Raw genomic sequence first — 16,901 nt, 5'->3', positions numbered from 1 at the left:
ACGGCTTAGCCTATAACTCTTTCGGTTTATTTTATTTCTTACCATCATATATAGCCTACGCAGGCTCATAAAACTCCAAATAAAGGTTGACTGTTTCATGCGCGACACTATAAATTTCGTTATATTTAACACGCGCTATAGCTATTGTATCGCGTGTTCTGTAGCCTACTCTGCTTTGAAAAAAAAAAACTAAAAAATAATACAGACTCGCTTTTTTACTGGTTCGGGTTCAACGCCAAACCAAACATAGGGTTCAACAAAACTCCGGTTCGGATTTTTAGGTAAATGTTAATTTACAGGTCGGGTTAGCTCGGTTTTAATGATTTGAAGTTTGAACCTCTCAAATGTAGGCTATCGTAGTAGACCGCACATTTCGCTAATTTTCGATAGGTGGCGCAGAAGCTTAATTGGCGCAGGAGCTAGATCAGGGGCGGGCAACATACGTCCCGCTGGCCGGATCCGGCCCGCGACGGGATTTTGAGCGGCCCGCAGACAGTTTCAGGTCTTACATGATCATGGGGCCCGCGGCCACAGTCTGTCGCAATTCCCCCTATATGCTTACTGCGTCAAATTATAGTTGTAACGGACAGTAACGCTCCCCAGTAGCAAATAAAATTCCCTCCGTTGTTACCATTGCACCATACGTCCATTGTTACGACATAACTGCCAACCATGTATGTGGCCTGCTTTCGTGGTTTCCTTTGTTTTCACACGTGTAGCCTAGTTAGTGTTTCAGCAGTAGCCTATCTAAGACTGTGGTGTATGCATTAAATTCGCCGTGGTGAATAATTTTATGTTATATCAGTTAGATTGTTTGGACTGTATTGTATTTGTGATGTTCTTGAATGTATTTGGTTTAGGTGGTCAAAAATCCGTTTAAATCACTGGATAAATACGCGATTAATATATCGATTCAGGAATCCGGCCCGCCAAGTACTTCATTTTCCCATATCAGGCCCGCCGACTGGAGAAGTTGCCCGCCCCTGAGTTAGATTCTTTATTTGTCAAAAACTGAAAAAGTGTATGCAGAAAATTTCCCGTACAAAAAATCTGGCATTCAAAAAAATTGAAAGAATTTAGTGAAATCATATTTATTATGCCGTGAATTTATAAAACAGCGTAGCATGAAACGTTGTGGCAATACGGTTTGGACCGGAAATTAATCGATTGTTCAACGTTAGGTGGTGCCTGAAAGTTGTGTCAGTGTCAGAATCCGTAGTAGTTAAAACGTATTTGTGCCGTTGTTTGCCCACAAACTATACCGAGATGATGAAATCTTGGCGAAAGGTTGTCGCTGCATTGTATATAAGCAGCCGCAATTGGTGCTCTGACTTTATTCTGTACGATTTTGTAGAACTGGAAGTAACGTAGGCATATGATAAGAGTCTATTTAATTTTATAAAATAGGCACTTTGTTTTTGCGATCTTCTATTTTAAAAATAGCATTATGTCTGTAACTGCTATGGATGAAAGTCCGTCGGTGCCTCAACCAACTAACAAAGATTTGGACGAATGGATTGAGCAGCTATTTGAATGTCGCCAACTGTCAGAAAGCCAAGTGAAGACTGTATGTGACAAAGCACGGGAAATTCTTCAACGGGAATCAAACGTTCAAGAAGTGAAATGCCCAGTTACTGTATGCGGAGATGTTCATGGTCAGTTTCATGATCTTATGGAGCTGTTTAGAATCGGTGGAAAGTCTCCTGACACCAACTACCTCTTTATGGGAGATTATGTCGATCGTGGATATTACTCTGTTGAAACTGTCTCACTTCTTGTGGCACTTAAGGTGCGATACCAACATAGAATTACAATACTCCGGGGAAACCATGAGTCTCGACAAATTACACAAGTTTATGGATTTTATGACGAGTGTCTTAGAAAATATGGCAATGCCAATGTTTGGAAGTATTTTACAGACTTGTTTGATTACTTGCCACTGACTGCTTTGGTTGACAGTCAGATATTCTGTTTGCATGGTGGATTATCCCCCTCAATTGATACCCTGGATCATATCAGAGCTTTGGATCGCCTTCAGGAAGTGCCCCATGAAGGACCAATGTGTGACCTTCTGTGGTCTGACCCAGATGACAGAGGTGGTTGGGGCATTTCACCACGTGGAGCAGGCTACACATTTGGACAGGACATTTCGGAAACATTTAACCATCATAACAGCCTTACATTGATTTCGCGAGCTCATCAACTTGTTATGGAGGGTTACAATTGGTGCCATGAACGAAATGTTGTTACTATTTTCAGTGCCCCCAACTACTGTTACAGATGTGGAAACCAGGCAGCATTGATGGAATTAGATGACACCCTGCGGTATTCATTTCTTCAGTTTGACCCTGCACCTCGCCGTGGAGAGCCCCATGTTACAAGACGTACTCCAGATTATTTTCTATGAGAAACAAAAAGTTGGCATTTGCTTTAGTAATTCCATACTTTGTCATGAAAATTGCCTTGTTTTGTATCAGGTGTATGTTTTCATGCAACTTGTGCAGTTCAACAAATTTTACCAGTTCAAAATAGTGTTGTGTTTTGTCATCAACATGTTTGAGTGTTGTAATGCTTTTGTATGTTTAGCAATTCTATATGATACTGTATGTAATGTCACCAACAAATAGACGTGTAAATTTACATGGTTGTTTTGCTTGTACATATCAACTAGTCAAATGATGTTTGTCTGTTAAGGAAAATGATAGTTTTTTTAATTATGTACTGACTAGGCAGACTGTTACTGTTAGTAAGTTCATGAAACAAGCCAGCCTTCAACGTTTAAAATGGAGCCAATAGGTAGGTGGACAATTTTAAAATGTTTGTCCTTCAAAAATATATTATACTTAGGCACACAATGCTCGGTTTTAAATATTCTGAGCAAAAAGATCAAAGCCAATATGTGTGTGTAAACATCACAAAATTTTGACAGTTTTCATTTCACCTAACGATAACAAACAAAACTGTCGATAGATTGTCCTGTTTTACCTGCACATAACTGGCTTTAAAGTTTTTGTTCAGAATTTTTTGCACTTTTCAGTAAATGTTTATTTTTTGTCTACAAAGTTACTGAAAAATCTGTATTGGCATAACAGAGTACCCTGTTCAGCACTTTTCAAAGTTGCCCAAATTTGGTAAAATTGGTTGATTGGTTTATAATAAAGTTTTTAATAATTAATTTTTAAGGTAAGAGTGAAGTGACAAAACCAACACATCCAAAAGCTGTGGGTGATGTATTAAAGCATATAACCCAAAAGCCTGAAAAATATCATGTTCAGCCAAGCCCTACGCCTTCCAAAGTTACAACATTTACTAAAGGTAAATAAAGCATTTGGTTCCTAAGTGGCATGCTTTGATATGTGCACAAAAACAGGAATTTGTCTATGTTTTCATGAAATATATCTAATAAAGAAAGGATTTTAATCCACATAAAAAGTCTGGAAACCTTTTCATGCTATGAACTGTTTTAGGGTTTTCATTATCAATAGACTATGGGTGTTGTAACCCATCAACCATCATTGTGCTTATCCATTCAGAGACTAGGGCTGTACTTGCCACAGTTAGGTTGGGTGATACTAGTCAATTTAAACCACGTTTATATGTCCAGTGTACAAAATGTATCAATATTATGTGTCCCAGTATCAACCCCCTTATTGGCTAGGTTTGCTGGCCGCTGGTTCAGACATTTTTGAATCAAAACTCATCTGTTTAAAAGATTTTATTCGCATTGTATTAGTGTTCTATGCAGATCAAACTAGTTTTGTTGTTGGATAACGACATGAATTTGCTAATTAATGATTAACTCATCTTCGCGCATTGCGACATGATTGTTTATTTTGTAACCAGCACTATTGACCAAATGTAGCAGTGCAAATACAACTGCTTTGTTTTAGGTGCACAAGGAAAGAGGTTCAAATGGCAGCCATCACATCATGCTAAGAATGCTTTTTTCTGTGAGGTAAATGCATATCTGTTTTATTTTTGTGTACTTTTTTGGAGTAATTATACCACCTAAAACTATTGGATATGTGCAGTTTAATCACACTAAAATCAACAAAATCTTTTAATATTAAAGGCCCAAATCGGGCAAGTTAAAACATGTGCAACCTCACTGAAAATAATGCAAACACATGTAAAGGGACCAAAAAGTATTCATATCAAATATATTGCGTATTTGGAATGTCTTTTTACCCATTGTAAAAGGGCTGCATAAGAAATTAACAGCCACCCTGAGCTAGCTACATGTCTATACAAATCAAATTTACAAACACAGTAAACAATACAATGAAGCAAGCATGTGTCTTTTAAATCATAAAGAAACACATTCCAGTATCATGAACATGCAGGATCCAAAGAATAAAAAAGTCTAAAACAAAAAAGTGCCCTGGATTTTAACCAGATTCTAAACCCTGGTTCATAATATGTACCTTGGTTACACTACATTTGTTAAATGTCACATCAGTTTAAATGTTGCGTTGATGAGAAGGGCTTTTCTTCAAGAGATAACATAAAATTCACATTATAATTGTGTACACAACATCATTAATATGATAGTTGTGTAACCTGGTTTGAGATGAATTTTTAAATTAAAATGTAAAAAAGGATACAATGCCAAGGAAAAAAATGTATAAGTGTACTTGTGCATCAAACACATTGACAAAAATGACGTCCTATTCACACTGAAATTCACATCAATGCAAACTTAACCTTTAGTAATGATAAAGGTTTAAGTGAAATTTGAAAACAATACCACATTCAGTATGAATGTAATGATTACTGTTTTCAAAACTGGTGTGCATATGTTTAATTGCATATGCATGTATTGTTGGTAAATCTTTTTCCATGCTTTGGAAGCTCTGTGATGTAAGTTGCAATGGACCAGACCATCTTCAACATCACTTGATTGGAAAAAAGCACAAAAAGGTGATGATATATGTGTACATGTTTAATAACAAATCATGCTAAAGCTTAAAGTAAAGCACAATACAATCTGGTTCAAATTTTACAATAGTTGAATGCAGTTCCTTTACATTAAGTATATTTATGGGTCCCCTTCCCTGAAGGGGACACATATTGATTTTACTCAAATTGTTTTTGTTTTTTTTCTTCTTTTTTTTTCTCCCCAAAGTTTGTCCGACTCGTTTTTCCATGAAATGTTTGATGGATTTCGATGAAATTTACACAGATGGTAGATATAGTTATGTAGATGTGCATCCCACTTTGTTTTTGTTGATAACCCCAGTATTTACCCCGCTAGCCCCCTTTTACCCCAAAGTTTGTCCGACTCGTTTTGCCATCAAATTTTTAATGAATTTAGATGAAACTTACACAGATGGTAGGTATAGTTATGTAGATGTGCATCCCACTTTGTTTGTGTTGATAACCCCACTATTTACCCCGCTAGCCCCCTAAAATGGTTTTTTTCACCCAAAGTTTGTCCGACTCGTTTTTCCATCAAATGTTTAATGAATTTGGGTGAAATTTGCACAGATGGTAGATATAGTTATGTAGATGTGCATCCCACTTTGTTTGTGTTGATAACCCCAGTACTTACCCCGCTAGCCCCCTAAAATGTTTTTTTACCCCGCAAAGTTTGTCCGACTCGTTTTGCCATCAAATGTTTAATGGATTCGGATGAAACTTACACATATGGTAAAGATAGTTATGTAGATGTGCTTCCCACTTTGTTTGTATTGATAACCCCAGTATTTACCCTGTTAACCCCTTAAAATGGGTGAGGTTTTAAACAGTGTCGGAATGGGCTGAAATTTGGATAGCTTGAAGAAGAGGCCATTTATAGGTGTTGATTGTTGTGTTCAACCCTGTAGCCCCAACATTCACCCCACTAGCCCCCAAAGTGTAAAACGTATTTGTATGTTATTGGGCACCATAAACGAAAGATTTCTGTGGCCCAATAGTGTTACAAGGGCAACCAGTTGTGTGTTACTTGTGTTTGTGGGTTGCTTGTTGGACGTTTTTGTGGCATGGCAGTTAGGGGGTTGTTAACAGCCCTATGTAGTCAGAAGCATTAATGGTTGTTGCTCAAAACACCTCTAGTGGTCAAACCTTTAAACATTGGCGGATTGGGCTCAAATTTTGTAGTACTATTGATTGAATTATTGTGGTTTCATAGTATTATTATTTAAGCCCAGTGCTGATCACTGTGTTTTACCTTACAACACCCGACTTTCTCATGGTTATCTCTTGAAATGCATTATTTTTAACTTTGCATGTGTGGGGACCCATGAGTTTCTGCCTGCAGAAACAACTAAGGTTATAAAAGACGCTGGATAATGTGGGACCCAATATAAAATAAGCAGAGGAAATATATGAATGTTTTAAAATAGGTTATAGTGTATAGGCAATGACAAAATGTGCTAAGCCACCCTTCTAGTTCTTTGTTTGGATTTAACTCGCAAATATGTTTTATAGTAATCAAATACAACAATGTAGAACCTAATTTATCTGGCATTCACAAACCACAGCCACAATTTATGTTTCGCTTTTAAATGTGATGTATTTTTCAACAGAATGTTATGAAGCAAAGTTCTGGAAATTTGGCAGGTAAAAACATATACTTCTGTCAACTTCTGTATTACCACAAACATGGTCCATATTTTAAGATTACCAAACTTGTACATGTTTTAGTGGAATATTTCTGTGCATATTGTGTCTATATGCACAACGGTTACAAAAACAACCCCTTGTACATATAGTGGGTTTGGTTTGTAGGTTATAGCCTTGACTTAACCACTAGTGTTTCTACAAGAAAAAATCTTAATCAACATTGCTTTAAATTGAACCTTAAATTGAAATCACCAAGCCCTGAATTAAAACTTAAAAATCAAACAAAATGAGGAAGGAATTTTAATGACACCGGGCAGCTTGACGGGAATATCGATTTGGGCATTTGAAACCCACAGAGAAAAAACAAAACAAGCAACATTAATAAAACTGATTAGAATTTATGTACAACAACACATAACTGCAATAGCTTTCAAAAAATGTCAAAATTGCCACTAGAGCAGTGGTTCTCAACCTTTTAAGTTTGCGGACCGGTAAACTTTCAAAAATAATTTTGCGGACCGATGAACTTTCAAAATCAACCAAAAATGTAATCACGACAAAAATATGCAGATCAAAACAGTACGAAAAATTCAGTTTAATGAGAAGTTTGCTGCTGTCTGTTTGATATCATACGTGTTAAACGCGTTTCTAATGAAGTTTTTTGCAAGGCGAAGTAGAGCGTTGCATTTTGCAATTGAGATATAAAATTGTAATATAATTGGCGGACCGGCCGGAACATTGACGCGGACCGGCGGTTGAGAACCACTGCACTAGAGCATTCATGTATCTGGCTTCAGCAAGGACTATCTAACAGATACTTGACTGTTCTGTTTATACCATCAAAAGCAGGTTGGTTACCATAGAGAGATTTTAATTTGTTTGTAATTTGTAACATGATTGAAAGGTATGGGTTGTACGTGGACACTGCAGTGCTTGACTCGTGTTTTACCAACAGGTCTCTAGAATGTGCATTTTTGGTAATGTTTAAGAAATTAGCTTAAAAGTTCCATAGTTTGTTGAGTGCTTCATAAAATATTTAAAATCACTTTGTAAAGTGTTGTCAAAAAAAACTTTATCGATTGAATTTTATTGTTGGGAACATTGTGCTATTGATAGAGTGCTCCCGATTTTTGAGGGACCCAATTAATAAATACACACTCATGGCTAATCATAAAAACTCAAATTAGTCCCTTTTAATAGAAACATGGGAGAAAATATTGTCAAAGTGTTTATTTCATTACTTTTGTTGATCGACACAGAAAACAAATGATTAAAATATTTTGCAAAACTGTGACTTGATAAATGCACCAAAACAGGAAAAAAACACATTACAAAAACACACACAATGAGTAGCATTGGAAACACACAAAACTATAATTAGTAACATATACAGTAAATTTGTTCAGCCATTGATTGATTTGTTTACTGTATGGGTAAAAAGTTTTTCCTTTCTACAACCACAATGGTCTTTTTATCATTTCAAACTCTGTCAAGCTATTTTTTAGTTAGGTTTTAAACATTTTGACCTCATTTATTCACATTTTTTGAGATGCCTTTCAAAAAATATAATCTGTGTGACCATAGCACAAACACCCAAACAATTTACAGCTGGCCGCTGATTGATCCCACGTAGTCCTGGCTTAGTTCTTGGTTGCACCAAAGAAACAGTGAAATAGGCTGCACCAGGTGCTACATATACTCAGTGATATTCAATCTTGTTAATTAATAAAATTCAGAATCATATCAAGTGGCCAACATTTGACCTTTTACATCACAACAAAAAATTATGAACAATTTTGAAAATTTTACATTTTTGGCTGTTGTCCAATTTGAATGTACCAGGACATGGATGCTGACAGAAGATTTTGCTTGTTTTGACACATACATACTTACATGTATGGATTATGATATCATGTAATAATGTACTTATATATATATATATATGCTGTAATTTTATACATTACAATTGCGCTGCCTAAAACCTAATCACTCTGCGACGTAAAAAACACGTTTTAGTACGATTTTGTTTGTTGAAAACACTTTTGAAAACAGTAAAATGGCGGAGATTATGGAAACAACAACAGATGTGTTAATAAGGCGGACATCGCTAAACTCATTTGTTTTAACATTCACTGATTTTCTCTCCTTTACTTCTTTAAACATAATAGATACTTTTTCATTCATCAGATAGTTTGACAAAATATATTAAATTTGTATTACATTCAAATTCCAGGGGGGGTTTCTCTGTATACTGTGTTTAAGTAGCATACAATATGATTTTGTGCTTAGTGTGCATAAAGCGCCCCACTCGCACTGATGAGGTTTGATTTCAACACTGGTTTAATCCAGGGGTGTCCAACTCGAACACACCACCATGTCAATTTTGGTTTTAAAATATACCCGCGTGCCACATTTGGTACTTTTTCCAAACCGTGTCTGATACGTATTAACGGTACGGGCTCAATTTTTGATACTCCAAAAACCTTTTATTATGTTTATGCGAGACAAGATACAAATAGTTTGCAATGGGGCTTAACTTTTGTCAAAAAACAAACAATTTAATTGGTGGGTTGTGTAACTTTACTACTGATAATCTTTACTAAAGTTACAATCAAGGCCAAGAAGAATCAATAGAAACAAATTTAATTGCGTGACAAATCCTGATGTTTACCATCTGAATTTGCAAAAGCTTGTGTGCCATTTTTAAATGCTCCACGTGCCACTTTTGGCTCACATGACATGTGTTGGACACCCCTGGTTTAATCTGTAGCACACTCAAAATGCATTGTTTAACTTCTAGTCATTTAAAAAAAATTACAGACCATATTTTTTGTGCTTGGCAGTTTTACAAACATAAGGATGCTGGGAAAAAAGTTAAAAAAAAAGTTGATTTAAGATTGTACCATTTCATACACACACACAGTACAACTATTTAAAAGACAATAAAAAAGTACCATTATGAATCTTACTTGACTGCAAAAACCTTTATGGGATGAAAACAGAACTTCTGTTTTAAAATCTTCTTTATGAATACAGTCTCTGCACATGCAAAAGGACAGTTCAAACAAAAGCATTTAAAACTTACACTGCTGGTAATAGATTAGTGAAAACAACAGGCAATGTATGAATATTTGTCTTACAAACAAGATTTTAGTTGTATGTACACCAAACTACTTCTTTAGTAAGCTTTAGTAGTCAAAAAATCTATATTTAACAGGCCTGCATATGCTTGTTTGTTTGTTTGGTATTTTACTTGTTATCTATGGTTTGCAGAAGAAAACTTTAACTCAGAGAAACAAACACCACCACAGCCAGTTGCAAAAATCCAAAGTTCCTTGAAGAATCTTTCTCGTTGTGAACCAATACTAGGTAAATGATGAGCAATTATATCAGCAATTAACAGAATACAAATTTCAACCTAACATGGAAAATTACTCCTTGTTTAGTAAAACTGTGTGTATACTGAAGCAACAATTTTGTTATCACAGGTCTTGAATTTATAACGGAGGTTGTGTATGACAAACAAGAGATTTATAATTGTGGTCTGTGTCGCATCAATGTACCAAGCGTTTTCATGGAATCCCATCTGATTGGATCAAGGCATAGAAAAAAACATATGGTAAAACTTATTTATAACTATCCACACTGCAAAAAAGCTGATACGCATTGAGGTTAAGCTTTATCTTGACAATCCACACTGAAAAGGTGAACCTTAGTCAATTGTCATTTTGCCTGACAAAATTTACAATGGAATTTTGGCATTAAGAGATTTTCTAATGTTGTCGTATATAATTTTGCACATAATGTTTTTAGCAACATTTGTTCAAATGTCTTATCCTAATGTTGGATTTGACACTAATAGTTGGATTTGATTTTAAGCATGCAGGAATTAATGATGACAATTAAACAAATACATGTCGCAACTTGTTGTCTATACATTGGTCAGGATAGTTTACACTGCTGTCACTGTCTCGCTTTTGTTGAAGGAAAAATTTTACCCTGGAAGGTGTGAACAAACACCATGGCTTGTCAAAGATCGCAGAGGGAAGACCATGTCCTCAGCCATGCGAGAGTATGCAAAAGAAATTACACCATTTTTGAATGGATCTTACACATTGGGCAAAATCAAAGTAGTGGTAAGTTAACCATCAGAAATGTTATGTTTGTGGGTCAGATTTAGATTTTACTTCTTTCAACTTCTGCTGCTCATCCATACACTTTTAAAATAAATATGTGATAGATATAGAAAAAAAAAACTTTTACAGATGATAAAGTTAAGTCATGTAGATACATCATCTGTTCAATAGCCTCTGTGGGTATACTGTTCGCTCCCCAAGATTAAAATGGTTTCCATATGCTTTCACTCTGCCACCCAGTACAACAGAAAGGCTTCTGTGCATTAGCAAGCATAAAGTTACAAATGACGAAATGAATGAGGTTTTTGATGGGGTGATTTTGTAGGTGGAGTGTGTGTCAAGGTTTTATGAGTTATGACATCATTTAGGTTACTGTTATAAGTATGTCTGATTGTCCAACTGTTATGCAACTATCAAGTTAAACACAATTTTATTGGATGTAGTTGTGGCATTGGTTGTTTTTTTGCATAAAGATCTCCATACCCAAGCAGTTATGTAAATTAGGTTACATTTTAAAGCACTGTCTGAATTTGGCCTCTGATATATGTTAACACACTTCAGCTACACTGCCATTTAAAATGAACTGGTGATGCACTTTCAGTTAATATTGACAACATTTTGCAGTGAGCTATTAGTTTATTATGGCACATACTAAAGCAGCACTATGGATTGTTCTTTATTGTTATACAGTACTACCATTTAAAGCCTTAAAAATGAAAATAACGTCATGTTTATTTACAAAACTATGTGGCTTCACAAGTCACTGACTTTGCAACCCATGCTTTAGGACACAATGGACTATTCCAATTAATAGTCTGACCCATAACCATACAACTGTCTTAAAAATATGACTCAGTGTACATGTGTTGTAAAAGAAATTCTTTCAGTTTTGCCTAAAATTGCTTAATAATGTGCTGACCTTCTGTTAATATACATGCAGATGGCTAACAATGACAGCAACTCGTTTAAGTTCAAAATAGATGAAACGAAATCTGCTGATGGTGACATGTAAGTGACCAGATTTTTGTTTAATTTACTTATTGTTGCTGAAAATTGTAATAAAAAATGAAAAAAGTAGCTATTGTGCATTTCAATTCTTTGCAAATTTGTTTAAGGTTCTCACATAAGGTTACATATTAAATATAATTGCCAAACCACAAACTGCCTTTGCATGCTATATGAATGATGTAACTGTATTATTGCTTCCTAATTTATACTTTTTAAGACAAAGAATGGAAACAAACATTTCCAACAAGACAATGCGAATGCAGCAAGAAATAAAAAGGCGTGAACAGGCGATGTATGGAAAGGAAAGACTTCTCGAGGACAAAGAGCAACAGGCACAGAGAGCAGTTGAGGCAAAGCTTCGGGAGCGAAAGAGATTGTTGTGGGAGAAAGAAGAAAGAGAAAAACAGGAGAAACAATTGGCTGATGAACAGGTGAAGAAGCAATTGGCCAAGGAAGAAGAAGAGAAACAATTGGCCGAGGAGAAAAAGAAAAGTCGTGAAAATCTTCTGGACATGATTTGTGAAAGTGAGTTCTGTAATATAGCTTTCTCTCCTTTGTCATATCAGATTTATACCCTCGAAAAAAAAACACATTGTTAACCTCTTGGCTGTGTCCGTTTTGTTTTTATAATAACACAACTTTAAAAACTGTTAATGTAAACACTAAATGTTGTTTTTTTGCAGGTGAAAAGTCCAAGATGCTTCTAAAGCTGCAGGAAAAGGAAGAAACTTCTGGGTAAGTTGCCTGAGAATCATAGCTCCCAGGTGGGTTGTTGAGGGAATCAGGATGTTGGTGGTGGTTTTACTGCTAGGTTATGCTGACATTTTTATAGATTTTTATGTTGTTGTAAGCCAAATATCAATTCAGTTTAATTTTTCTTCTTTCTTTTTGTTAAAATTATTTAATGTGTTACAGATCTGTGAATGAGTCAATGATCACTGATGCTTTGGTAGAAGATGCCAATAGCAGGAAAGCTCAACGAGAAGTGGAACTAATTCTCAACCTTTCAACATCAGACAGGAAAATTTTGTACTTGTTGATGCTACAGAGAAAACGATTCAAAACAAGTCTCAAAAAGTATGTCTTCGTCAATAAATGGACATAAACTTGTAATTTTGAAATGCATTTGACTATTTAAAACCTTTGAATTCTAAAGCAGTTTGTTATTTTTATGACAGTCTTTCACAATTTTTTCATGTTCATGTGATCTAAGCTGTGCCTATCTATCTACCTGTGTCTATCTTATGCAAGCTTGTCTTAAAATAGGGTATTGATTTTACTATTTCCCACATAGGATTTGGCAATAACTGCAGCTAGTTTAGCAAGTTCAAATATGTGGATGAGTTGGTTTGTGAGATCACAAACAACATTAACATACGAATAGGTTGCATTAAATTAAATCACTTTTGTTGCTTTTTCTGGGATTGAGGATTATTACTATGCAATAGAAACAAACATCTGATTACACTTTTTTAAAATGACTTCAAACTCTTGGTGGTCCCTTTGAAATTGCTTCATGAACCCCAGATTTAGGAACTGCTGATTAGAATAATCCTGGATATAAAATCAAATAAATTTTTTTCAGATTAGAGGAAATTATTGGTGACAAACCCATTTTGGAAAATGAAAGAATCATAAAAACACGACTTGAGACAGCTTTAGAAAAGGTAAGAATGTTTGGTCCCAGGCTTGCAAATTCCTTAGCCAAGCATCAATAAGGGAATTGGCTAATCTTTGACTTAAACCATACATCTCATATACAAGCAATACAAATTAACAAATGATTTGTATGTGAATGTGCTTTCTAAACTTAGTGTACATGTATCACTTTTTTTAGATGAAGTCTGATGCAAGGCAGATACTGTCCACTGCTTTGTGGATGGAGAATGATGATGATACTACTAATGGGTAAGAATTAACTGGGTTTAAAAGTAACTTATATGAGTATGGCATTTACTTTTCCATTCATGGTTACTCAAATAGTTTTTCCAAGGTCGAAAAGTTAAAAATTGTCATGTTCAAACACTTCTGTAAGTAATGTTAATGCATTGCGTCCAAGGTATAGACCAGTGGTTCTCAAACTCGGTTTTCGGGGCCGCATGCGGCTCCCAACTGCTTAATTTGCGGCTCGCACCAGACCTCAGAAAACCACCAAAGATTGCTATTCTAGCTTTTAAAGTCATAATCTTTAGTGATTTTCTCAAGGTTTCGTTTTTTTGCGGCTCCCTACACACTTAAAAAATACCATTTTGCCCCGACAATAAAAAAGTTTGAGAACCACTGGTATAGACAGTGTTAAAGCTACATGTTTATTTTAGCAAAACAAGAGCTTGGATTAGGCACTAATCGCTAATTTACTCCACAACAACATGCAGAATACATTTCATCCAGTTTTGCAACATTCATATTAACAATTCAAACACAGTTTATTATATCACAGACAAGATTAAAGTCTGACCTGACCTAAGAACTTAGAAAGCCTCGCAGTCCCCTGAGAATTGGTTTGCAGGCCCCAATTTTAAAACTCCTGCAACAGAGCAGTTATCTTTTATCAAGTACACAACACATAAACGTACACACAACATGTATGTAGCCCTGTTGAAAAGACCGGCGATGGAGAGGTCCACAAGAAACGCCTCTTTTTACTTAAATTTATCCATCGATTAATTTAATACAAAGTTAGATATGTGCAATTTGTATTCTTTAATGTGTTTATTAATTTGAAATGCTGACAATTACTTTCGTTTTGATAAAATTCACAGTAATTTAATTTTATCTGTTCAGCATGACTGACAATTGAACCCAACATTTTCCATACTCATCCATGACCAGAATAACTGTTTCCGTTGACATACCACGCGAACTGATTTCATATCATGTTAACGAGCCCGATATAATAATGCAAATGAAGTCAAGTGACATCTCAAATTTAATTTTTAATTCGTTTTGATGCAGAAACCAATCAAAGGAGTTCGTTCATTCACCTGTTTCAAAGTCTGGTGAGTCTGTTTACTTAAACGCAACTGTACTGCCTGAAAAAATATTTGTTTAGTTTTGGTAAAAATGTGTTGCTTTTTTAAGCACAAATTTAAACCGTCTCGTTTGTTGATCAACTCTATACAGTAACGTTAATCAAGTGAGTAAAATTCAATATGTTTATAGGTTCATCTGCAAAAGAAGCGTTTCCCTACACAACATCGACCGCTCGCCGTTTTCAAGTTTCACAGTCGGCTGTATCATCACACTCACGAGTCCACACATATGATCTTCCCCTGTCACATGAAAGTGGGAGACATCATGACAAATACACAACCAGTGAAAAAATACGCAGCACAGATGAATATCCTAGTTCTTCACGCGACTTTTCTTTCCCTAAACAATCTGATTCTGTTGAGTATAATAACGGTCAATCGAGAGACAAACATATGAGGTCACACCAAGAGTTTAGCTCTAGCAATGAAAAAATCTTAGTAAAAAGTCCGGATGATGCTGGGCCGAGCAACATCGATCGTGAGAAAAGAAAAATGATGGAGGATCGCATCTTCGAGTCGCTCTGCAGTGGTTCGCTTGCACCAATCGCTAAAGCATTTTCCGACAATCCAACGTTACAGGCTGCATTAAAGACATGGGAAGGAAAGCAAAGGGATGCGAGAAGAGAAACATTGTGTGATAAAGATGAGAACGTGAAAGTTCGTAATCACGAAAGTTTTGACTCCGAAGTGTCGTTTAACTTCCGCTACCGTCAACGGCGTTCTGATTATGAGAATGTCAGTGGGAAAAATGTTGAAGAAAATTATGAACGGCAAATGGATCGTACACATGTAGCACACAGTTCATATGATCCACATGAGGCTCATGAGTTGCGGCGTGATAAATATGATTTTCGAGTTTTACCTCAAAGTAAATACGCTATACAAAATCATGCAATGGAAAAATCACGAGTTGGTGATCAATCACTGCATGATGAACACACTGTTGAATCCTTCACAGAATCGCATCACGAACAGCATGCATATGATGAGCGGAATGAGCCTGCCGAAACTGAAGAATACTATGATCAGGGCGAATGTTCAAACAATCTTTATGGAATTGGTTTGTATGACGAATTGGATCAAAATCAACATTTCCACATTTACCCAGAGGAACAACAGCTAAGGAGCGCACAAGCAAAAAGTGTGCCTGGTAGAAAGCCACTTCTGTCTGCTCCAATAGCTAATTACCGCGAAATACCGATGTTAGAATATGATTACGATAATGATACGAAAGAGGACGTTTTATTGTTGGATCGGCATCCACCACAACAGTTATTGAAAAGAAAACCTGTGAAATATGCCCAACCACATCTAACTAAGCAGTTACCCAGCAAGAAACCGTTGCTTGAAACGCCAGAATTGGGGCCTCGAAGGACGTTGCTACAACACCCAGTGACACATCATCCTCATTTACAGCTAAAACCCCCGCTTCTTCCCGACCAATATTCAGCACCACTAATTGTACAGCATCCAATGGTAAAGGTGTCCCAACGACCGGTGCTGAAAGTTCCATTACTTGCGCACCCATCTGTTCGTCCGAAGCAAGCGCTGTTACGTCGTCCTACTGTCGGTCTACCCGGAATACGATCAATTTCTGCCCCGCCTCTTCATGTCGTCCGTACAGGTGTCAAACGCAGAGTCCCCCTCTTGCAAAGTCCGGTTACGGGTAAAATTCCAGTGAAAAAGCCACTCTTGTCACGACCACCGCCTTTACTACAAGATCCCGAATGATTTTTTGGTGAAATTTCTTGTCATTCGTTTGGTCGCCATTTTTCGGTGTTTCGTTACGTTTATTGTGGTTAGTTTTACACAATGATAAAGAAAATAATTTCCTTCCCGTAATGATTTGATAATTGTCAATTTCGTTCCGAAATTACTCATAGCAAAGCACTGAAATGGTAGCTTTGGTTAGGATTACCAGACGATGTCCGCAATTTAGGCGTAAAATCTGTGTCCGGAAATAATTTTTAAAGACACTCTTAAAGTCTGGAATTTAAGCGCCTAGTTCTAACTTACAGTAGTTCTTACAATTCTTTTTCTCGGGGGACTCAAAAGGTTTACGTTTTAACGATCCAGCCTTCGTATAGCCTACGCGCGAAACAACTCCCTGTCAAAAGTACCGGAACTTGTAAAACTTTTAGTTTTTTTAAGTTACGAAGAA

At 36.2% G+C, this 16,901-nt stretch overlaps 2 protein-coding genes across 2 annotated transcripts; both read left to right on the top strand.

Moving 5' to 3' along the window:
• The first annotated feature begins 1,304 nt into the window (after positions 1-1,304).
• Positions 1,305-2,640, top strand: LOC145227897 (serine/threonine-protein phosphatase 2A catalytic subunit beta isoform). The gene has a single exon (XM_080092828.1). The coding sequence runs from the start codon at positions 1,448-1,450 to the stop codon at positions 2,405-2,407; it is 960 nt and encodes a 319-aa protein (XP_079948954.1). The 5' UTR covers positions 1,305-1,447; the 3' UTR covers positions 2,408-2,640.
• A 74-nt stretch (positions 2,641-2,714) lies between these two features.
• Positions 2,715-16,582, top strand: LOC145227896 (uncharacterized). Its single transcript, XM_080092827.1, has 16 exons — positions 2,715-2,796; positions 3,184-3,315; positions 3,891-3,955; positions 4,852-4,920; positions 6,528-6,561; positions 9,838-9,933; positions 10,053-10,183; positions 10,551-10,700; positions 11,641-11,708; positions 11,926-12,233; positions 12,392-12,443; positions 12,624-12,785; positions 13,294-13,375; positions 13,546-13,616; positions 14,664-14,707; positions 14,871-16,582. The coding sequence occupies exons 1-16, from the start codon at positions 2,784-2,786 to the stop codon at positions 16,469-16,471; spliced, it is 3,078 nt and encodes a 1,025-aa protein (XP_079948953.1). The 5' UTR covers positions 2,715-2,783; the 3' UTR covers positions 16,472-16,582.
• The last annotated feature ends 319 nt before the right edge of the window (positions 16,583-16,901 follow it).

The sequence above is a fragment of the Phallusia mammillata genome, chromosome 5, assembly GCF_965637545.1.
Source record: "Phallusia mammillata chromosome 5, kaPhaMamm4.hap1.1, whole genome shotgun sequence".
Taxonomy (NCBI): domain Eukaryota; kingdom Metazoa; phylum Chordata; class Ascidiacea; order Phlebobranchia; family Ascidiidae; genus Phallusia; species Phallusia mammillata.
The sequence above is the reverse complement of the archived record's forward strand: the minus strand, read 5'-3'. Positions and strand labels throughout refer to the sequence as shown.